Consider the following 24,271-nt stretch of genomic DNA (forward strand, 5'->3'; position numbering starts at 1 on the left):
CATTTTCTTCTGGGTTTCTTAGGGAGTGATGAATTTGGAAGGGAAAGTTTTTTATTACTAACCTCTGTTTTTGTTTAGAGTCTTCAAGTGTTGCCATGAGTCACTGTAGATAACGGAGAAGTTTTTTTGAGGTCCTGGATAAAAGATACAACCTCCAAATGTTGTATCTTTTGCCAGTTTGAAAGAAAGGGATATAAGGAAATGGTTCAAATAGCTGTAAGGATTTCTGAAGTCATTGCTGAGGGAAAAAATTATTCTGTAGGATTTTTGTGTATAGGTATACCCCAAAATTACAGACATGGAAAGACATTTTCTGCATATCCAGTGGGGTTGCAGTAGTACCATCTGCTAAGAAGATTAGTATTGCAAACAGATCACTGCCTAGTATGGGAATGTGCAAAATACACAGTTCTGCTGATACTCAGGATCACAGGATGGTTGGGGTTGGAAGAGACTTCTGGAGATCATCTGGTCCAACTCAAAATACTCAGCTTCTATCAAACATCAGTTTAGCTGTAGGGAGCCACATGCTGGCTCCTGGTGATTTACGTAGTTTTTGAGATGGTTTCTATGCAAACCTACAGAGTTGACAATGTGTGTACATATTTGCAGAAGAGCAAATTGCTGTAAATTAACTATTGAACTGAGAGGTAGTGACTTTTGATTTAAGCTATTTGTTTTGACCATGTTTTTTTTTTTACATATTCCTAAGGAAAGATCTTCTGTCAGTATGGCCAAAGTGACTGATGTGCAGCAAAGTATAGCCGTTTAACTAAGCTTGCTACTTTTTGTTTGTTGACTTGCACACATTTATAAAAGTAGCTTTATGTCTTATTTATAAAAGCAGTTAAATAGCTTATTTTTTCAGAGTTACAGTGCTGGAAAAATGTGAATTAGATAGTCTTCTTTCATGTGTTAGATGATACAATTTCGTATTTGCAAACCATGTCAAACTGCATTAGGACAGAAACTGTGATCTGATTATAGCTAATAATGTGTGTACTAATAATACAGCACATACTGCAACATGTCTTACAAGCTGTGAACAGAACTGAGTTCAAAGATGATCTGCCCTCTGATTCTGCATAGGATCCAAAGGCAACAACAGTTGCAATGGTCAAAATCTGAGAAGAAAAATTTGCCCGTATTTATTTATTGTAACCATTAATATGATAATGTGGATTGCCACCATTGGAATGTAATTTTTTATTAGCTAGTTTTCAAACAATAAAAATGGATTCGAAGAAGATACTATAATCTGATATAAATCTTTAAGTGTTTAAAAGAATCCATTTGAACTAACCTGGTAAGGATGCTCTTCCACCACTCCTGTATTTGCTGGAACTCTCTGACTGTTCCTTGAATGCTGATAGTTCCTCTTTAACTTTAGAAATATATTTTTCTGCTGACTAATTTACCTTAGCCCACCAAAACCTTATTTTTCCCTTTCTTTCACCCCTTGCTGACCAAGAGCAACAGGTAGCAAATGCTAACTAACGAATCTGTCTGATGCCAGTAGAGGTTTTGATTATATGCCCAGACTCCAAATAGAGCCCTTTTTTCTTTTCTTGTGAATAGGAGGAGGAGAAAATATTGTATTGAGTTCTCATGTCCTGAGGCAAATAGAGGACTAGTCTTGTTCCAGTTCAATGATGGGCACCCTTTATTTTTTTTTTCAAGTGAAAATGTTTCTGTCCGTATTTGAAGCAATCAGAGCAGAGGGGTAAAAAGCTGACATTACAGGTTTCAGAACTGATGAGCCCTGTGCTGGTTACAGCTGCTGTACCCTCCCTGTGCTGTGGGCCTGGGAGCTCTGCTCGTTTTATGCTGTGTGGGAGAGGAATGTGACAGGGACAAAGTAACCTGGGCTGCTGGTAGCCAAGGAGCTAGAACCTTCCGTAAAATGAATAGCTGCAAACACCAAGCATTTTAAAATTGGAAGTTAAATTCTTACTCTAGTTCCTTACTCTTCCTCTGCATTTGCATGGGAAGAAAAAAAAAAAAAAAGAGATGCTACTAACCTGAGGTGTACTGCTCTCTACCCACTTCTGGGCTGTTTGATGCTCAAAATTATCTCAACATCAGAAGGGCTTCCTTTTTCCAAAAATTAAGGCTGAGGTTTGGAAATAAATCACATGACTTCCTCACAAAAATAATTGTGGGGGAGTGTCAAGCCATTAGGTCATGATGACAAGTTGACTTTCCAGTAAAAGGTGCTAGAGAAATCTTCACTCGAACAAATAGTAGCACTAATGATAGTACAGACAGTTATTTTCTATTTCCACAGCTGCTTCTAGAGAGTCGATTAGACAGGTACTTCTTCAGAGATCAGTGTTCTTAAATAACCTTCTTAAAATAAGTGCAGATTGGTATCTAAGTTGTTGATGTTTGCCTTGGGAGATACATACACCCTGGGAGATTAAGAATAGTCAAGATGGACCATTCAGCCCCCAACTTTCCTTGTGAGACACTGAGAAGCAAGAAGACACTAGTGTTAGTAGTGGTTTTGTGATGTGGACCTGCTCTGGAAACTTTGGTTCCTTTTAAAGAGGAACCAAGCAGTTGTCAGATGTTGCCATCTTTCAGTCTTTAGCAATCAAATGCAGAAGTCAAATTCTCTTGTGTCATTTTGCTCAAACGCATGTCCTTTCAAATTTTTAAGGACTGCTAGAGGAAGTTATACCTATGTCATTGGCCTTGGGATGGGGTCTGTCTTATGGATGGGCATTGTCCAGCTCCACCATTATTTGTGTTTTCCTGCTGGAGGGAGAAGATAGAGGGTTCAGGGAAGCAGACCTGGTGGGTCTAATCTGGTTGCCACCTTGTGTCCGTCATGCCTGTGAGCCAGGTGGCTCATTGGCACCACAGCCTGGTGTCAGTTAATGCGGGTTCTTTGTGTTTCTGGCTGTCAGTGCCTGGACCGTTGGGTCAGGGAACGGGTCTGAGGCTGAAGCCCTGCACGGCAGCTGTGGGTGGACTTCAGAGAGTCAGCCTGCTCTCATGGGAGCTTTGCTGGGAGACACGTTGCCCAACTTCAGCTTTGGACTTGGGCTGGCCAGAAGCGAGACCTTTCCTATTCTGTGTCACGTCATGTCACTCACCATCTGGCTGGCATTGCTCTGTCTCTCATTGTGAAGCACAGCCAAGCAGAGAGCCTGGGGTGAAGGCTGTGCAGAGCCCTCAAAAGGAATGACCCTAGAATCATTTCAGCTGGAAGAGACCCTTAGGATCATAGAGTTCAACCATAACGTCCTAGAGAGAGTTCAGAGAAGGGCGATGAAGCTGGTGAGGGGTCTGGAGCACAAGTCTGATGAGGAGCAGCTGAGGGAACTGGGGCTGTTCAGCCTGGAGAAAAGGAGGCTGAGGGGAGATCTGATCACTGTCTACAGCTACCTGAAAGGAGGTTGTAGCATGGAGGGCACTGGTCTCTTCTCCCAAGTAGCAAGTGACAGGACAATAGGAAATGGCCTCAAGTTGTGCCAGGGGAGGTTCAGATTGGATATTAGTAAAAAATTCTTCACAAAAGGGTTGTTATGCATTGGAACAGGCTGCCCAGGGAAGTGGTGGAGTCACCATCCCTGGAGGTGTTTAAAAGGTGTAGTTAAATTATTTTTCTTCTTCATTTTACCGAAGAACTCAAGAAACTGTAATACTCAGAAGTTGCTTGATTGAGAACTGTAGGATTGTATACTAGATTTATTGATGCATGTAGAAGGGGTGTATATCTTTTCATACAATGAGATGTATTTGACTCTGTTGCTTATCACTACAGACAAATACCTTGCACCTTCTTGCTGAAACAAGTCGACGGTGCTTCCCTGCTTTTATGTAATTAATAAGTTCTTGCTGTTTGCTGTGGTGTGATTTTCAAAGATGTGTGAAACGGCGTAACACACTGACAGAACAACAAGCAGTTAACAGTTGATCCTTTCTTAGAGAGTCTTGTCCAAATGTTGACAGGATTAGGCCCTCACCCCAGGCCAGGAGAAGGGGGTCAGTTGCCAGAGAAGCACCTGCAGCCAGAACCCACCTTTGCACAAGACCATCAGTGTTGGGAAGGGAAGTTTTTCCTTGCATGCTGCCCTCTGCTCTGCCTGTCGCTGCTTTAGAGAACGGCTCAAAGGGAAGGTGCCTTTTTTCCTTCTCCTTTTGCGAAGAGAGCAGAGGGAGGAGAGCAGAAAGCGATGGCGTTTTGATCTGCCTGTTTCTTATTCTTGTTGCATGAATACACCAGAGGATTTTTCTAAATTAAATTAAGCAAACCTTTCATGCTTTCTCCCTTCTTCAAGAAAGCTAATGTGGCTGCTTGCAGATTTGCAGCTATAGGGGAGACAAAGATCTGTAGTGTGCTCAGACTCAAGTGCCGAGCAGCATCATGCTGAAAGAACCTGCACGAGCTTTAATAGAGTATAAAAGCTTTCTGGGCACCGAGCAAAAATCTGGTTAAATCCCTGACAGGGATAAAAGCACAGCATGTATTATCAGCATATGCACAGAGACAGGAAGGCTCTCAAAACATTTGCATTTTGGATTTGCTGTAATTAAAAGATTTCAACCTTTCCAAAAAGGTTGAAATCATAGAAGAAGGAAATATAGGACTCCACTTTTTTTCTCATCTCCATACAAATACTTAGGGCTCTTCCCTTTTCTCTGCACGTGTGCCTGACTTACACTGATCTTAATGGCATTTTTTTCTTGAATATAGGGCACGTAAAACCCCACAGGCTTCTCTTTCATATCTATAATCGTCATTTTGTACTCAGATTGTGGCAGTCCCAAGTGTTCCCTGCACCATACAGTGAAGGACTGACCCCCACTGTGCACGGCACTGAATATACAGGAAAAGATTGTCCCCAGGCTTCAATTCCTCGCGAAAGCAGACCCTTTTACTCACAGGCTTATGTGTAGAACTGCGTATCTGGAGAGATTCGTGTCTGCAAAGACCCCAGATAATATGTGACAGGTGACTGGGAGGCAGAATGATGGAAGCTGAGCTGGAGCAGAAAGTGATGCTTATGGATCAGTGGTGAACGGGTTAGTTGATGACACAGTACGTATGGGTTCTTTGGGGGCAAAATGACTACTTCAGCAAGATTTGACTGTAGGCAAGTTTTGTCTGACAGAGATTTCCCTTATTTTGATAAATAATTTGCCAGACTAAAATCTCTCTCCAAAGAGTCTGCGTAACTCAAGGAGTATTATATTAGTTATCTGTAGCAAATGGCATCGCTGGAGCTACCAGTTATAGGAATATTGGGCAGGTGGATTCATGCTTTCTCTAGTATCAAACAGATGCAGAAAAAAAATATTCAGGAGCAGGAAAAGAAGTGCTGTAAGATTGAAAATGTCAATTCAGTAGCAGTCTGTAAAGATGAAAGAAAAGTGAGAAAGGAAGACCATGGCCATGGAATAGAGGATTCCTGCCCAATGCAAGAAGAAAATGAGTACATCTCTACTTATCCAATTAAATAGAAGGTAAATAGGAACAAGTTGAAGGTAGATCTTTCCCTTCTTGGCTGTTACTTAGATGTGACTGTCTCTTCAATGTTGACAGTCCTCCCTCTGCTTTCAGCTACTCAAATAGCAGCAGACAAAGACTGAACAGGCACTGTGGATAAGCTGGTTATTAAATGTTTGGACTGTGACCCCCTTCTTTTTCCAGTCAGGCTGTTAAATATTCATGTAAGTGGGCTTAGACAGATCCATGCCATCTGTCTGTATTTATATGACTTCATCCAAACAGGTCCAAAACAAGTAAAATTTTATCCTCTCACTAGCATTTTAAAGAAGAAGGGATTTCTCACCTATCTGAAGGGAAAAGGGATCTAAACACAAACAGATTTAGCAAGTAACCAGATTTATTCATCTGGACTCCATCAAACAGGAACCAAATCCTGCTCTTTTAAGTGCCAGGCCCAGCTATAGCCCCAGGCTCTCAAGGCAAAGATCATATTTAGTGCTATAAGGTGTTGTGTAGCTCACCTAATGTTGTTCATTAAGCATAAAAAAAAAATCTTTGTATGCAACTATAAAGGAAACTAGAGACTGTCACTGTATGTGTGGATGGGCACAGAATGAAAGTAATTGACAAGGAGAAATCAATAATAAAACCATTATCAGGCATGTCAGCATGCACTGCATTCAGTTGCACACCTTGATGGCCAGATGAAACAGGACCATTGTAAACCAAGCTTCAGTAAACAGTGTGGCACATATGGGCAATTCTGTGAGGGAACAGATTGTCACAGCTACGTTTGACCTGTTTTAGAGCAATCGTGGCTCTCCCTTGGCACTGTGGATGTGCGGTTGACACTTCAACAGAGCTGCTTCAAAAAATTAATGCCACTGTTAGAATAGCGTGGCATTTTATGAGTGAGAAGCAATACCTAGGTTTTGAATCAAGCAACAAGCCCAGTACTTCTGTCTCCAGTCAGAGCCTCTTAAACAGTCTGAACGGGAAGGATGAAGGAACAAGACAAGTGAGAAGACAAGCCCAGACATTTCAGTGTACATACATCAAGTTACTGTGGGTGTGAGGTGGTGTTACTCATATGTTTCAGGGGTTTGGATCTGAAGCTCAGATTCAGCTCTTGGAAGCCCATGCGCAGGCAGGTAATCACAGAAGAGACGTCTGTGAGATAGGCAAGGTGACATTTTGTACCTGCTCCCAGAAGGTGGCAAACGTGAGGTAGCAGGCCACCTTACCTTAGCTTGCTTTCTTATCTCTCCAGGCGCTCACCTTCTTGCGATTTTTAGGCATGAGTGCATTTTGAAAATAAAAAGGGATGCACTTTCACTGTGTTGCTTGAGGAACCGTTACATGCATTTTGGAAATATGCCAGAGTGTAATCTTTCTGCCTTTAACACCATATTGAAATGTTTTCTTCTTTCAAGGATCTTTCTCCTTGGCTTAATCTTCAAGAAGAGCCTCAAGGCTTTGAGGTTACTCAATCGATATATTTTTGTTGACGATTTTTTTTTTTTATTGTTTTTCAGGCATTGGAAAAAATGTCATCTGCGACCGAACGGCGACTCCCCTGGATGCCTTTAGGATGATGACCGCAGCTCATTATTACCCAAAGCTCATGAGTATCATGGGGAACGTTTTGCGCTTCCTGCCTGCGTTTGTGAAGATGAAGCAGCTGATCCAGGAGGGCTACGTCGGGGAGCTGCTGGTGTGTGAGGTGCAGGTTCACAGCGGCAGCCTGCTGGGCAAGAAGTACAACTGGAGCTGTGATGACCTGATGGGAGGCGGGGGCTTGCACTCGGTTGGCACCTACATCATCGACCTCCTCACCTTCCTCACCAGCCAGAAGGCCGTGAAAGTGCACGGGTTGCTCAAGACCTTCGTAAAGCAGACGGACCACATCAAAGGGATACGGCAGATCACCAGTGACGACTTCTGTACGTTTCAGATGGTCCTGGAAGGCGGTGTGTGCTGCACGGTGACGCTCAACTTCAATGTCCCGGGGGAGTTCAAACAAGACATTATTGTGGTGGGTTCGTCAGGACGGCTGATTGTAATAGGCACTGATCTCTACGGACAGAGCAACAGCTCTCCTCAGCGAGAGCTCCTGCTAAAAGACTCCACGCCGGTCAGCAACTCCTTACTCCCAGAGAAGGCCTTCAGTGACATCCCATCCCCCTACCTCCGAGGCACCATTAAGATGGTTCAAGCTGTCCGACAGGCATTTGAGGACCAGGACGACAGGAGGACCTGGGACGGGAGGCCCCTCACGATGGCTGCCACTTTTGATGACTGTCTGTATGCCCTGTGCGTGGTGGACACCATTAAAAAGTCCAACCAGCTGGGGGAGTGGCAGAACATTTCAATCATGACTGAGGAGCCAGAACTGAGCCCGGCGTACTTAATCAGCGAAGCCATGCGGAAGAGCAGGATGTCTCTGTACTGCTAGCTCCTCTCAGCTCCCGGGAAAGAATAGGAACCAGACAGTTCTTGAGGGAGATGATAATTCAGCCCCTGTGAAGGGCTTGGACATCTTAGAAACAGCTGAGGATATGGAGAAGGAAGTAGGGTGTTTGGATCAACTAAATCTGTTGATGGCTAAATGCCAAAGTGATAAGGTCCTTAGAAATGCCCAAAACAGAGAGGAGACATAAGAGCTGACACAACTTAACTGTTTTAATAACAGTATTAGCTGGCTGGTCAGAAAGATATATCATGGACTCATCTCCTGCTTGCAGGTGCTTTAGATTATCCAATTGTGTTTACTGTGAAAGGTTGGGAAGATCCTATAAGATTTCCCCTACCTACCAGAGGGCTGTGAAGGTGCTGTCATGTCATTAAATTTTCTGTAATGTCTGACATGAATGGTTCCTACCATGACAGCTGACACCGCCGTGCTGTAGTACTACACCTCTAACCAACACACAGAGTAACAGGACTTGGTATGAAAGTGTCACATGATATGGAAAATCTTGGCAGCTCACTTTTCATACAGCTTGTTAGGAGCTTCTCTGTGTTGGTTTAGCTAGTTGTTTTTTATTTGTTTGTTTGTTTTAAAGCACAATTAAGTAGGAAAATGTGTGGCTTTTAAAACAAAGCAGTCCTCAACCACAGTGCATATGCCTCAGTATTGGGGAAGGGAGGGTCTTCTGTGAGCTCCTGGTAAGCGTCAGTATTAATTGCACAGATTTGCTGGTTAAAATGGGTTGTGCAAAACCTTCATGAATGGCAAGTGGCATGACACAGTAGTGACAGTGGATTTTATTATACAGCTGAACTCAGGCTAGTCTTATGAAGGTTTACACACAATTTCCTGTGTCTGGGACTGACTTTTGAGTTAATTCATCACGTATTTTGGTTTTAGGTGGACACTCAACGAGTGGTGAGTGTGAGTGAGAAACAAAAGAGATGAGAAAATTTCCCGTCCATTTCCAGGGGGAAAAAATTACACAAGACCCCCACCTTTTCATCTCCTTAAAGTGACCGGCTCCTGGTACTGTAGTCATCATTCCCTGTCGTCAGTGCAGGGGTGGGCAAACTCTTCTGATGTGTTTGTCCTGTTCTTCTTTTTAATGTTTTAGATTGCAGTCTTGAAATAATATATTATTTCATTAATATATTATTGAAAGAATATAGTGAAAGGCACATTAATTATCCCAGTAAACAGGGATGCTGATTTTTCTGCATAAAGCTGCTCCAGTGCTCATGTGTTTACAGTGCTAGGTTCTCAGATAGGAAAAAAAGTAGAACACAAGCATAAAGCACTAAATTATACTAAACTTGAGAAAAACCTTTTCAGGTTTTTTTTGTTAATTTTGACTAGGGGAAAGAAGAGAACATTTGGATGAGCAGTAAATTAAAAAAGAAATTATGACCCTCTTTCTCAACGCCATCAGATTAGTGTTGCCATTTTAGGATAGAAAGAGAACTGTCAGAATAATTTAGATTTTTTTAAAAACACAGTTTTGCTAATTTTAGGAGCACTAAGGGCTTCTGTAGAGGCTTCTACAAATTACTCTGTCTGATTGCTGTGTGCTCCTCTCTGTCGTGTTCCCAGTTTTAAAGCTTCATGGTTTGGAACAGGAGGGCATCAGTAGTGTGATTCAGCTCAACTGACTTTAGTCAGCCGAAAGCTGAGTGTCTTGTCCTGATCAGCTGTGCAAGAACACGGTAATCAATACAGAGAGAGCTCTCCAAAGGGTGACTCAGTTCATCCCAAGATTGATATAGAAGAAGGTGCCCATTGGAAATTCCCATCCTTGTCCTTTGCAGAGAATCTTGGCTTCTAAATGCTTAGGTGGCTAAAGTTAGGAAACTTGACTCCCACCGCAAAATTATTAATGTGTATTTAATTTTTGGAGAGCACATGCCTGACTCTTCATGAAATATTCCCCAAAGTGTAATAGTGTGACTGATGAAGGAATAATGTAATACTGCAAGACCACACCCAAATAGAGAATTGTTTCTATCCATGTTGTTCTGCCAGTTCTAGCAACTGTCTCTGGGGCTGAGCGCTTCTGCTAAGACCTTGGGAAAGCTTTCATCATTTCTTCTTGGAAGCAGCCTTTGACAAGTTTGGATGTTTTTCCTAAAAACCTCTGAGAATTCCTGTGGTGGTAACTGTGCCAACAGGAATTTGCCATTATAATTGTCATGTTGTACCATGCTATCCAGTTCCTGCCCTGAAAAATATACAGAGAAATACCAGAAGAGAGAATTTGATCAAGAAATCATCTCTCTCCTGAAAAATGAAACTAGCCCCAAAAGGATCAAGAGTTTTTTCCTATAGTAAAGCAAAAAGCATTTATTGAAAATAGTGTCTAATTCAAGTCATGAGTGCAAGCCCAGTGGATAATTAACCATGTCTAGTTAAACATCACCCAAAACTGGAACAAAACATGGACCAAAATGTTTGTGAGTCTTGCTTCTTAGTGGTTTGGCCATTGTGCTGGAATGACTGTGCACCTCATTTTGGTTCAGAAATGTTGACAGTTTTTCCTGTCTTTATTTACTTTTTTCCTGTGTCCTCCTGGGTATTGTGATGCCAGCTGAAAAACGATATAACGATATGCTGGAGTCCTGTTCCCCACCCCTGCAGAGAGCAGTCCCCAGGCAAGACACAGTGTGTAGGGATAGTACTACTGAGCTCAACCTTTCTGTCCCGGATCCAAAGGTTTAGGTGACAGACATAATCCCTCCTCTGTGCAGACTTACTGATACAGATAGCACTGCTTAGCAGAAAGAAAATCTAATGCTTTGGTTTCACAGCCATCTGATGCTAGGATTAGTGCTGGCTTGCAAATCCTGTCTACCTCGTTGTGCTGGTCCCTGAGAGGCAGGCAGAAAGAGCAGGGCCAGGGTGGGACCTCCTCTTCTGACAGCAGAGATCTGCTCGATTTAGATGAACTTGTTACCTAAGTGGGATGGCAGCAGTTACTGCATACGTTCAGGATTGTGTGACAGTTTTTCCATCCCGTAGGAGGTGAAGGTGCTGTAGTGTCAAGTGTAAAGATACTAAACTTCCACCTGGCTTAGCGGAGGAAGGAATTGGTTTATTTATAGAATGTGTATTACTATTCTGAGGTATTATTACTTTACAGTCCGGGATCTTTCTTGGCAGCATCAAGCCCTCTGCTCTTTTGGTACAGTTCAAAGTACATTACATTGCCCTAAGCAGTCTCTGGAGTTCACATGGGGTTTGAGAATTTGGGCAGCATATAGCAGAGATGGACCTGATTGAGCTCAAAGGCAGTACCACACCAGGAAACGTATATTTGGAATTGCACTTTTAATGCTGTTCTTTAACGCCGTGCCACAAGATTTGAGATTAATGCTGCTAGAATTGGTGCAGGCCTAATAGCCAAACTGTGGCTACTGCTGGAATTTTCAGTAGCCCCCAAATGAGCTTGTTCATGCCCTAGGTAAGGAATGTTCATTCCTCTTCCCTGGGGGTGCTGTTGGAGAGGTTTTCCTTTGCCATCAACCGATGTATGCAGGATACTGAACATTATGGTCTGTTGCCAAAGACAAAAGAGCCAAAGGGGGGAGCCCATGAGAAACACTCTGCTGCTCTGCAGGGGTCTGTTCCAATGCTAGGACTGTCAGCTGAGAGATGATGTCTTATTTTGCATGGGAATTGCATTGGGGTCCACACCAGGGGTAGGGCAACCCTGTGCTGTGAGACAGCAGCCCACAAGTCCAGTCCTTCCATGTGCTCAAAGGGAGAGTGGTGGCTGCAGCAGGCAGTGACAGGGAGGTGTTTATGCAGTCTGGTACCTATATGACCTATATGCCTGCACCAACAGGGAGAATATATGCTGGTCAGGCAGAAGGTGAGGGCTGCACCTCCTGATGTGACAGCAGCAGCCTTGCCCCACCTCTGTGTTTGGGAGCCCAAGAAGGGACCCGGCCCTCGGGGAAGCAGCATCTGTCCTATATTCCTGCCAGATTCGTGCATGTCCTCAGTGCTGAACTCACTGAGGTCCTACATGGAGGCATAACAACTCTGCAAGTGCTTGGGGCTCCTCTATCTAATATCATGCATGTGTTCAATTAGGAGTACTTTAGCTGTGTAGTTAGAAAATACCAAGTAGAGATGATACATCCTTACCCGTGCAGCCAACACGGCAGAGAATCGGGGCGTGCACAGATGAGTTTAGGCTCAGGATGGGCTGCTGTGGAGTTCATCCTTTGCTTTGGCTGAAAGCATGAGAAATTCCTACCCAGCCAGATGAGGGCAATCAGAGGCACTCTCCACTTTGTACTTAGTGTTTCCTTCTTTTGTATGGCTTTTGAATCAGTGACCATACAAGGGAGCAGCTGTCCTGAAAGTTCAGCCATTCAGAAAAGGAGGCTTTGCTGCTGCGTGTGGCCACAGTGCAAGGACAACTCAGTTTCTCTGTTATTTATTTCTGTGTCCATACAAATGTGGGAAAGACTCCATTTAAAAGTACTAATTTCTCTACCAAAAAAAAAGAAAAAAAGAAAACAAAAAATATATATTTGGTGGGTAAAGATAAACATAGTATCTTGATGGTGTCTTTGCAGAGATTCAGAAATCGCTGATGGAAGAATTTCTTGTTGCCGATAATTTTTATATTTGGCTTTTATCTATGGCCTTCAGTATAAAATACCACCATTCATGAAGTCTAGTAACTGTTGAGTTCTGTTTTTACAAGGGTTTAAAAGTACCCAGCAGACTTTTTGCTTTGTGCGGATACTCAACACTGGTGTAATGTTCCAGTGGCCCAGTGATACACCTTTAAGTATATATGAAACTCCACGCTGGACTGTTTGAGCTCTGCAGTGCTCTCTGGGTATCCAGGACTAGTTGTCAAATGGCAGGATATTCAGGACAGCAGTTTCTTGTTGTTGAAGTTGTTACTTGTGGGGAGCAAAGTTTGTAAATGTTAGAGATGAAGTATGGCTGAATAATAATTGGCAGTCTTATCTGCTTTCAGTTTTCTCTCTTTTGAGCTGCTGGATGAAGTCTGTCCAATAAAAAGTTTCCCCTTAACAATAACTGCCCACTTCCATTTGCTTATGAAAACAAGTAATTTTAAGTAAACGGGACTATACATAATGCTGCATTCATGAACCGATGTCATAACCTCATGACTTACTGGAGCCAGAGCCCAGGCAAGTAATGACTTTTTTTAAACTGCCAAGTCAAAGCCTTGGGGTTGGGGAATGAAGGGTATCAGCTTAGGTCAAACTGAAATAGCTTTTATTCAGCATTTTCAGTTAAATGAATAAACAGAATGGCTATGGTCAGTCCAAAACTGAACACAAAACATGTTTGTAGAAGGTCATTTGCATTTTTTCTTTCAGGATTAAGTTACATTTTTAAAGAATGCTGTTTTGAAATGAAAAGTTTTAAAAAAAAAATCCATCTTGTATTATGTTTTGGCATGTGTGAAATTAACTGTTTGGGGACAAGTGTGTTTTGTGGTTTGTTTGTTTGTTTAAAGTTCATACTTTAAAAAATCCCATCCGTAAGGTTCAGTGAACATCCATTAAGGACGTTCAGTGAATTCAGCTGCCCTTGGGCAGGTTTGGCTCTGAACCTGCAGCCTCACAGTGTCATGCAGTGACCCCATTTCTAGCATCTGAATATGACCATCTGGGTTCCATTTGTGTCTTCTTGTGGCAGTGGGAAAACTGGTTCATTACATGGAGTTGGCTACAGATAATCAAGATACTTTCTGCAGCAGTGCCAGCCATCGTCTTTAAAAGCACTTAACTCTGTTAACTTGTTTACCATAGTTACTTGTGACCTTCCAGCCATGTGCTGTCCATTACTTTTCTTTTTACACCAGCTGTCAGACTCGCTTCCCTCCCCTTTCCGTTTCTCATTCCACTGCAAGCCATGAGGCGGGTCTTCTTTGTTCCTCAGTCTGTGTTACACATGGCATACAGGGTGGCTAACCTACAACTCGCAGTAACTTCGGACAACAGATTCATTAAAGAATATGCTAACACCACAACTGCTCGAGTAGGTGGCACACAGAATGCCCGGCCAGGGCGGGAATCAAAGCCTCCCTGCTATGCTGTGCTTCGCAAGCGGCACTCGCTGTTTCTCTCTGTACTGGTTTTCTTTTATTTGGTTTTGAAAATGAGAATATGTTCAGTTTGTTGCTTTGTCATTATTAAGTATATATTTATTGTTTTTCAGACATACATACATATATATAAATGCTATATATATATATATATAATGTCAACGCATGGACATATGTACAGTAGATATTTTAAAGAGCTATTTATCAAGAGAAGTAAGTGTTATAAGTAAACAGAGTTTATATTTTATATATTATGTAGATAGCAAAAAAAAAAAAAGTGGTTAAATTATAGTAGGACTTTTGGGGGTGGGGGATGGGGTTGGAGAAACAGGCAAGGACTGGTTCTAGCATTTTAAATAGCCAAACTACTTTGTACGGAAGCTGCCTGCTGTGCCTCTCGGCTGCAATATCTGTTTGTTTCTTCTTCTGGAAGATGATGTGCATTGTTACTTTTACATTGCTTGGGGAATGTAGTTAGTTTATTCTCAGCCAACTGGTATGTGCTGCTTAAAACATGGTTTCCTGCTGTTCTGCATATTTGCATTGATGGAATAAAAGGATCTTAACTGGCAAATAAAAATGTAAAAGGATGTGATCTCAGCTGTCTGTTGTTCTTCCCTACAGTTTACTGGGGGGCAGGGAGGGTAATAACTATCGCCTTTGCCTGGTTTCTGGCTGGCTTGTTAAGTTCAACACATCGGAGTAAAACACACGGGCTTTTGCTTGGGAGTGGGGATTGTGATGGAGGGAGAGAAAGAAGAAGGTTTAATGTTATGACAAGGCCTGAGCTAACTCCTGCTGGAGTCATGTGTCCTGAGGAGGCATCTGGTTTTATTGCAGGTGGATGTCAATATGTTCAGGGAGGTTTAGGCTGGACATTAGGAAAAGGTTCTTCCCCCAGAGGGTGGTGGAGCATTGGAACAGGCTCCCCAGGGAGGTGTCACAGCCCCAAGCCTGACAGTGTTCAAGAAGAGACTGGACAAGCCCTCAGATACATGATGTGACCTGTGGGGTTGTCCTGTGCAGGATCAGGAGCTGGACTCCATGATCCTTGTGGGTCCCTTCCAACTCAGGACATTCTACGATTCCACGTCCAGTGGCACAGCAAAACTGGGGCACTGGGCAGCCCTGCTGAGCACAACCTGGAGATCATTTCAGGGCTGTCCTCCCTGCCTCCCTATTGCTGTCCTGGGATGCCTTTGCTTTCCCTGTCCTCAGCTTCCCCAGCGACATCCACCTGCCTCCCTGATCCTCACTCCCACCCGCCAGCAGCTGTCCTGTCTTTCTGCTTACCCAAGTGCTCCTTTTTCCCCTTGGGTCTGGGTATTTCATCACCCTAGAGAGGAGCTCGTTACTCCGCAGCCCCTCTGATGCTGGCGAAAAACCTCACTAGAGTACGAAGCAGAAGACAATGCGAAGCAGTGGGAAGTTCTAGGCTCTGAGGAAAGATTTATTGCCTCTGTGACTGATTTGTAAAAGGGACAGAGCATTTCCTATGTAGCTTTTTCTATTCTAAAGCAGAGCACACAGGAAGATGTTGGGTTCTATTCATGTCAGTGCTCACTGATTTCCCAGGCACTGTGAAAGTACAGCAAATCTGAGACATAAATCTGTGAAAGGATGGGAAATCATCATCACTTACAATGCACATTCCCCCCAGATCACATGATCTTGTGAACTGTATATTTTTCATATATATAAAAATGTAAGGAGCAGGTACAGCATTCACTTCATCCCAGAAATGAAGCATGTTAGCTACTTCTACTGCTACCATCGAAGCTATCACATTTTTAAGAGGTACTGTTGCTTATATACACATAAAATACATTTTAATCAGTTTTAATACACATTATTTTCTTAAGCTGAAGAGGAGAAAAGCACAAGTCAAAAAAGAATCAGTGCCCATGTCTTCAGGAGTTATATTTCAATGCTTGCCTTGCCCTCATGGACAAATGTAGTATAACCTTGCCCAGGTTTCCAGATTACTGTCTCCAACTAATCAATTAGCCACTGAAACAAAATAGGGCCAAATTTTATGGTATATCCTTTTACTTCATAGTAAAACAAGACCTACTTCAATTTCAAAGGTAAAACGTAGAAATCTTTGGAAAATGGCACCTAGGGGAGCAATTCCTCTGAAAGAGTGTCAGAGAGACAGTGGGATTATTAGTACACAGTCACAGCACACAATATATAACTGTATAGGTAAGTGCAAATGCAAGAGTGAGTAAAAACATTCCACACTAATGAGCCTACATAAATGCTAAGGTAAACATTTTCAAACGCGGGTCACCATAGTGAGACACTTAAGTGTAGATTTATGAGCCCAAGTAAGAGTTCTGCTTTCAAAACAAACTGCAAAAACGGGGATGAGGGGGAAAACCTCTTGCCATTTTCCATAGTTTTCAAAGAACCAAGGCTTCCACAGCCCCCCTGGCTTGTTCTGCCATTTTCTGGAGCCACTTGATTAGCAGCTATGTAGTAAAAACAATGGGTGGCTTGTAGCCATAAAAATTAATCAGAAGAATGTTAAATGCATTGCATTGTTCTCTTTGAGAATCAAGAGTTTGCTGGGGCAGGGCTTATTAAAAAGTGTTGCTGTGCCAAGGAGAAGTCACACTTAATGCCCTTGTTACTGATTCCTGTTGGGCAGTGGAAAGCCGTGGAGCTCTTAGTGTCTGTGCGTTGCCAGGGGAAAACCCCCATTTCAGAGTGGACATCTGTGACTGCACAGAAAAAAGGGGGGTTTTGCCCCATGTGATAACCCAGAGCAGCTCAAATGGGGGTGAGAAAGCTTCCTAGAGCAGTGTTTCCCGGGGCTGGAGCTGGGGGAACGGCTGCTGCAGCCCAAGAGCACCCAGGTCCTTCTTGCTTGACCTGCTCAGGCCCATGTGCCTGTGCTGGTCACGGCTGCAGCCATCACCCTCAACATGGAAGGAAGAAACTTCCATCAGGCATCCCCAGCAGGCAGCCCTCAAGCCACCAGACCTGCCATTTGTCCCACAGCACTAGTTTAGTACCAGCTAACACTTGCCTCCTGCATATGTTGCCTTTTGCAATATATTTTCCACCTGGGAGTGCACCAACTAGTGAATTTAGCACTGCAGACCTTGGTGTGGCACTGCATCTATGCTTCAAAATGAGCAACTGCAGCTCCACGAGTAGTGACTGAGGGCTGAGGCTTGGCTGCTGACAGGCGTGGGGCACCAGTCCTTACTCTTGTCCCCAGCTGCTTGTTCCTGCCTTCTCCGAATACTGGCACTGGGGAGCATGTGTGCAGCCACCTGGTTAACGTGGATTTAGCTGAAAACTAACAACGTGGGCTTTTCTTACCGGGTTAGTTTTCAGGCAGATCAGTTCCCTGATCTGAATCATCGTTGACAGCAATTTATGCCAGATCACTTTAATAGCAGAATGTAAATAGAAACCAGGTCTGCTGACTGCCAGAAATGTGCTTTTTTCATCAGATCAAAGAGCTGGTAGAGTAACTGCAGAATAATAAACAAGCCCAAAATAAAAGGGAACGGATAGATGAAAACAATTTTAAGTTCTGTATTTCCATACAAAAGGATATACATGTAAGCAAGTGTTTCCTAAGAAACTGGAGGCCCCTTCTTCCAGCATGAAAGTGATGTATATACCGATTTTTAGAGAAGATTTTCAGAGTCTGCTCCAATCTGTTGTAATCACTCTGCCTTTTGCATTTAATCACATCTTGCAGACTAAAGACTTTCACATAAATTATCATATTGCATCCAGGCACTGACAACAGCCTCCGAATGCAACCAGCTTTGTTGTTTATGAAAGTAAGCTTTACACAGCGTTTCAGCCAAACCTGAAAAAGCTCAGCCCTGCATTTCAGACTTTGAGAACGCAGAAATAGTTGGAAATTGAGCTTGACTTGTAGCATAATACATTTTCTTTGGTGGCTTTTTTCCCCACCGCTGTCCCAAAAATGCTACTTTTTTAACATTTCTTTTCAGTGGTGCAAGTCATTATAGCTTCTGAAAGTATCTGTGATGAAAAGAAGCCTTACACTGTGACAAGCCCTCCAACTCAAGAAGGAAGGTGATCAGAAAGACAGTGAAAAGTCAGAACTGGGATAAAAAACAGATTCACAGGAAACAAGAACATTCCTGTGCTCTGACAATTGACTCTTCATCCTGTTAGATTGTTACAAATGTCCCAAGAATGGGTTTTGGCTTAGATCAACTTATATTCTTCTATATCCTTTCCATGGCACAGTTAGGAAGTTAGCATGCAGCAGAATGTTCCCATTGTTCCCACTCAGCAAGCTGCTTGTAACCACCTGGTGTTGGAGATTATGAAATTAAAAAATAGGGCCATGGCCATTCTGTGCCAACTGGCCCTACTGCTGCAGGGTTGTCCTGGGTGCTTGATCTGCTGCTACGGACATAGCTGAGAGTTGAGAACCGGCTGGTAAAATGGAAGGATGTTGGTATTACAAAACTAGCGTGTTAAAAAATGAGTCTATCTCTGCCTCAGTGAGAGGAAGTTCGGGTATAAGCTGTGACAACCTGTTTCAGCATGCCATTTTTGGCTAAAATTGACTATTTTCCCATTTGTTTTTCTACGCCTTTTGCTTGCAATTCCATGACAGCAGAAACTACTTCCTGAGAGACGCCCTGCCCTTTTGGCCACAGACCTCGCTAGCTGGGAGTAATTCCTGTTGTTTAGGCTGAGAGCAGGAACAAGGCCTCTATGGAAAAGAAAGGACTGAGTCACTTGCTGAACTAACAAAGCTCACAGCTATCCACCCACATTTGGCAAACTTCGTCTGTGCCGCCTCACACGTATGACGTGCCTTGTGAAGATTAACAAATCCCCACAAACCGAGCTGTTGTGCTTATTTCCATTTCACACCTGGTAAGGTGGAGGCAGAGGTGAAGTTGCTGAGATCACTCTCTAATGAATTCCTCTTTGTTTCTGAATTTCCTTCTTGGATTATTAGGTTAGCCCTCTCCCAGTGGCTGAACCCATCACTGCAAATGCCACTGTCAGAGTACCCTCCAAATGTCTAAGGTGATAGAAATGTCTCATTCCAGACCAGTTACAAGGTCAGCCCTTTACAGAATTTCAGCTTACTTGGAAATACTCTTACAAGTAGTAATATTTTCATATAATTTTAATTTACTTGCAGCTTCTGTTCGTTTGTTTGTTTGTTTGTTTGTTTTAAAGGCAATTTTTGACAGGATTTTTCTCCTTTTACGGACTGAGTGGGCTGAACTATTTGGCATTAAAAAAAGGATTTTAAAACTGTAGTGCTGAAAGATACGAAATCACATGCTGTTATTTATATATATAGTTATATTTGTGTTTAAAATAGGATCTCATCAGCTTTACAAAGGAGGTACATACCATTACCTTCGCCTTGTCATTTGGAAAGCTAGAGACAGAATGGCAAACCATGCTGCCCAAGGCCATGCAGATCAGGTCTCTGACAGCCAGATACTAAATCCTGCTGCTTTAATTTCTAGTTCCCTTTAAATAGTTCTTAAACCTAATATAATTCTCATTCATTATAATTAATGTAGTCATATATAATTAATGCTTAATATGCTGCTGCAGTTTGTGGATGCCAAATAAGCTGGAGTTGTCTGCACAGTCTACGTTTGAATTCGTTGGTTTAGAAAAGTGCTAGCAACACCAAAGCCAGTATCAACAGCTTTATCTAAGTGAATATACGTTGCATAATTCCAAGGTGAAAGACACTGCACTCTCCATGCATCGATTTTAAAACCAAGCTGATAGAATTAGCACCAGATCTATGTGCTGACTAGAAAAATCACTAAAATAATCAATCAGCCTGAAAAAGCCAGAGTCAGCACAAAACTGCATCTCTGTTTTGTGTTTCAAGAAAGGATGTTAGAGGAGTGTATTTGCTGGCACCCTACAGACCACACTGCTCAGTTATCAAGGATTTCTGGTCCAAAACCCTTCAGAGAACACTCAGTTCACACTGTCAAGTTATCAGTGGTAATGGCTACAAATCATTACCTGGAGAGGCAGATGATAATAATCGTAGTGTAATTTGGAAATTTACGGGGAAATTGTTCTGGGATTTTTATGGCTTTCCATTATTCTGTGCAACAACCACCAGAAAGCAGGACATTGGCAGTACATTTAACAAGTATGGGAATGCAGATCTAGAAGGCTGACAGAAAATCACAGTCAGGAGAGAGGTGGAGACTACTTTGTCCTATCACAAAATAAACATCAGTTTGCCATTCCAGCCTAACAGCTTGTCCTCAGGTATTAAAACAAGCCTCCAAACCATGACCAACACAGAGTCATTAATTAGCTGCTGCTCAGTCCTTTAAATGAATGTTCTAGCAAAGCCCTCTGAGCTCCACTGAGATCAAAGCCTGCTTGTGTACCAGGCTCCTCTCCCTTGGTAGGCTGCCTTTCTGAAATAAGGTGATTAAGCGACAAATTATTCTTCAGAGGTACAAGTGCTGTGTTGCTTTGGTTGTATCTGATCCTTCCACCCTTACATTGGTGGTCCCAGTGACGTGGCCTGGTTAGGCTCTTGCCTTTGAGCCTTGGCAGCAGGTTGTAGCCATGAACTTGTTACCAAGGCCAAATGTGTGAGCAGGTAGCTGGGTGCCATTCTCTGCACAGGTCCTGGCTGAGGAGGGTGGCAATGGTGAGCAACACCTGATTGGCTTCTGTAATCCTGGCTGTTGAAATGACGCCTTGAAACTGTGGCTCAGTTAAGCTCGCTTTAGAGACTGTCCCATTCAAATATACCCAGGGACTGGAAGGAACTGACTCCATCTCCACCCTGGATCACAGGACTCAAGGGAGTAAAATCCTTTACAACTCCTCCAGATACTTGGTGAGAAATGTAGAATCTAGCAACCAAATCCAGCTCGTGACCTTGAATTAGCTTCTGAGCTCTGACACAAGGAGAAATTGTGCAAAGACTGAAACCTGCTCTTCATTCCTGTGTGCTTTCTCATTTTGTGGCAGGTACCTGCATATTGCCACAATTTTTCTCTGTCTCTAACCATATATAGGGATGATAATAACTATACCTCATCCATATCTTAAGATTCTGAAGGTGTATATTAATAATTCAATTTTCCCACCGTCCCTAACCTGACCAAACTTTCTCTCATTGTCACCTCACATCTCAAGTAAAGAGTAACAAAACTCAGAAAAGATTATTAGGGATTATTTGTAGTGCTTCGAATGTGCCATGCTCCCTGGCAGTACAAAGCATGTTTCTGGTACTATTTAAAAACTCGCAACCCTTTTTCAGTCAAAAACATCCATTGTGTCCTTAACACACCTACTGATCAGGTTGGCAGAAGAATATTTAGGATAGGCACAGGTGACATCTGTGGTTAAGTAACAAACTGAAGTTATGACTAGGAGCCAGAAGACATCATCCTAAAAAAACACTAACGTAATCTTAAAAGAAATCCTACTTTCTTTATGTTTGGAGCAAGCAACCGCAGTTTGTTATTGTCTTCATAATTGTTTTGCAGTTCCCTTATCTTTCTGCACAGAAAAGCATGTCACCTCCGAAGCACTCTCATTCTCTAGCAGGGTGAGAAAACAGAGAAGGAGGACAGATTTGAACTCAGCTTTCCAAGTTCAGCTGCTTCTTATGCTGTTTTCAGCCCCATAAGCCTCTTCCTTGCTGTCATCTGGGGATCCGTATTCAGGATTACAGTGTTTGGTGTGCTTGGAGGCAGACCTGCCTGTTGTGCTGCCATGCTAAAATGAAGAGCTGAATTCCCTTTTGCTGCCCAACAGTTTTATGATATTTTTATTACCCTAGAGCGTTATTTTTTTCCATTTGACTTCACCAAGGGATTAAGTTGTGAACATTTATAGCTCCAACATTTGCATTCTTTTCTCACGTAGAATGTAAACAGCAGAGTGATGCTGTTTTGGCCAGGAAATGAGGCCAAGCTTTTTTAGATCTGCTGATGTTCATAATGAAAAGATTACGTGAATGTATAACTAAATTGTCTTTTCCATTAACACAGCCCTACTGACCATCTGGAACTATTCACGCTTCTGAAGAAACAGATGACATCTTAGAAAAACTGATATGACCCAACTTGTAACTCCTTGACTGAACAGCAGTCATTCCCTATTGTGATAGGAACAAGGGAGGGTACATTGGCAGGCTGAAAGTGTACACTGGTTTTGATACACTGTGAAGATATTATGAGACAAGTGTTTTTTTAAAAAAATGAAGGGCATGTTAAGTTGGTTCAGAGTAAATGAAACCCACCTGAAAACTGCACATATTTTCTGTACATTACAATATATGTTGTAATGCCATGCAAATATGGACTACCACGCTGCATAAAATCGACATTCTACTGCTTGGTGTTTTCATCTTCTTTTGATAAATTCATATAACAAGGTGTGCTTCCAATAATCATCTGTGATTCCACTGACAAACCAGTCATACAGGAGAGACCAAAACCCAAAACACTTTCCAAGAGCTGTAATATTCAGCAGGACGTCGCTTCCACAAAATTATTTCAGCTTTAATAGCAAAAGCATTGCTTTTCGTGAAGAGCCATGGACACAATGCAGTTTGTATTTTGCAATAATAAACATTAGTAATGCCTGTTTGGCTTTCTTCTCATGTATCTTTGTATGTCAGTGAGCAATTTACTTGTGCAATATAAACATATCACTACAAAATGCAAACACAGTAACAGTTGAAGTCACTGAAAAAATGAGAGATGCAGTATGCTAGCAGGATAATAATTAGTTTGGCTCTGCTATCTCAGATAATCCCAAGCCAATTCCAAACCTGTTTCCCTTTTATCTTCAACGTGTGCTACCTTTTCTGATGTTATTGCAGCTTAAAAATTCTGTGTTTAGGTTATCATGGTTTGGGCAGATGCCTAGGAAGGTATTATTGATTAATGATGTATTAATCAATCAGTTTTATTATAAACAAAGTTGTCCACTTGGCTTATGGATGCCTGCAGCTATTTATGATTAAATTCTCCTTTCATTTACAAGGGCAATAAAGAGATTCCATCAATAGGAATAAAGATACTTTATGTCCCCAGGCAAAGGAAAATAAAGTCATAATTTGATTTATGAAAATGTAAAATTTCTGAAATGAAATATTTAAGTGATGTGTAATATTTAAGTAAACCTGTGTGCTTTGCAACATCAATTTACAGCATGTAGAGTCATTTAGCCATTTTTTGGTGTAGGTGGATGTAAAAGGGCAGTTACAAAGAAATAAGGCTGCTAAAGTAAAAAAGTCTAACTCTGTGTACGATTTTATTTCTAGAAAAATAGGTTAGCCATCTTTTTTTCACTGTGTGCCACCACATAATAATCACTGTAGTCATTAGCTGTTCATGCTAAGCCTATGCTTATGTTCTGAAAAGTCTTGAATTATATTATTTAATTCATTTCCTGATGACCTAAATATAATGCCGGTAGTCGTACTGACAACTGAATTTGGTTGGGATCCCACAATAACCTATTATCTATACGTTACAAACTGCTTACAGACACCATTAAGAAAATCTGTGTGCACAAGTAACATGATTAAGAAGCTTTCTATATGTGGGGTTTAGAAACTTTACTAGAGGGAGTGCATTAATTTTATTGTTTTTCAGGGTAGGTATAGTTTTTATGCTATTTTTCTATGCAGCTACATCTTTCAGACCCTAATTTTGATTAGGAACTTTTAGCAATGCCATAATTGCTAACATTAATGTAATGCAAATCCATAGCACAGTGTCTGGTAGCTCAACTGCTTAAAATATTTCTGTACCTGCTGTACAATGAATTACTGCTAAAATAAATAGTAGTACCTTCAGCCTTTTCTAAAGCACCACTATAGCTGCATAATATATCTTGATAAGGCAAAAAATGAATAACTAAAAGTCATAAGAGATTTCATTGACTTTCACTTGCTGTTTTCTGGATCTAATGATACTGATTAGCTCCCAACAGCACCAAAAAGATCTCATCCAGAGACAAGTGCCATCTATCGAGAAAAGATGTATTTGAGGTGAAGCAGCCAAGAATGACAACAAATGGCACCAGCCTGCCATCTGCTGCTGTACAGAATTACTTCAAGAAGCATATTTGCCAGGTCTTGCACTGACTCAACAGAAACATTCCTGTGTCAATTTGGTTCAGCAAAAGCGTGACCATTCTGCAGCAGTGTCCTTTCCCCTTAGCATTTCAAAAGCGTTGGGCAAGGTTAAAATAATGGCAT

General features: G+C 42.1%; 1 protein-coding gene across 4 annotated transcripts in view; it reads left to right on the plus strand.

Moving 5' to 3' along the window:
* The window catches only part of GFOD1 (Gfo/Idh/MocA-like oxidoreductase domain containing 1), a 74,157-nt gene extending 59,534 nt beyond the window's left edge, over window positions 1-14,623 (plus strand). For all 4 annotated transcript variants that reach the window (XM_065052397.1, XM_065052399.1, XM_065052398.1 and 1 more), the window contains exon 2: window positions 6,997-14,623. In XM_065052397.1, coding sequence (XP_064908469.1) covers window positions 6,997-7,916 — 920 coding nt within the window. In that variant the 3' untranslated portion in view covers window positions 7,917-14,623. The remainder of the gene's footprint in view (window positions 1-6,996) is intronic.
* Window positions 14,624-24,271: the final 9,648 nt, after the last annotated feature.

This window comes from Columba livia, chromosome 2 (genome assembly GCF_036013475.1).
Source record: "Columba livia isolate bColLiv1 breed racing homer chromosome 2, bColLiv1.pat.W.v2, whole genome shotgun sequence".
Lineage (NCBI taxonomy): Eukaryota > Metazoa > Chordata > Aves > Columbiformes > Columbidae > Columba > Columba livia.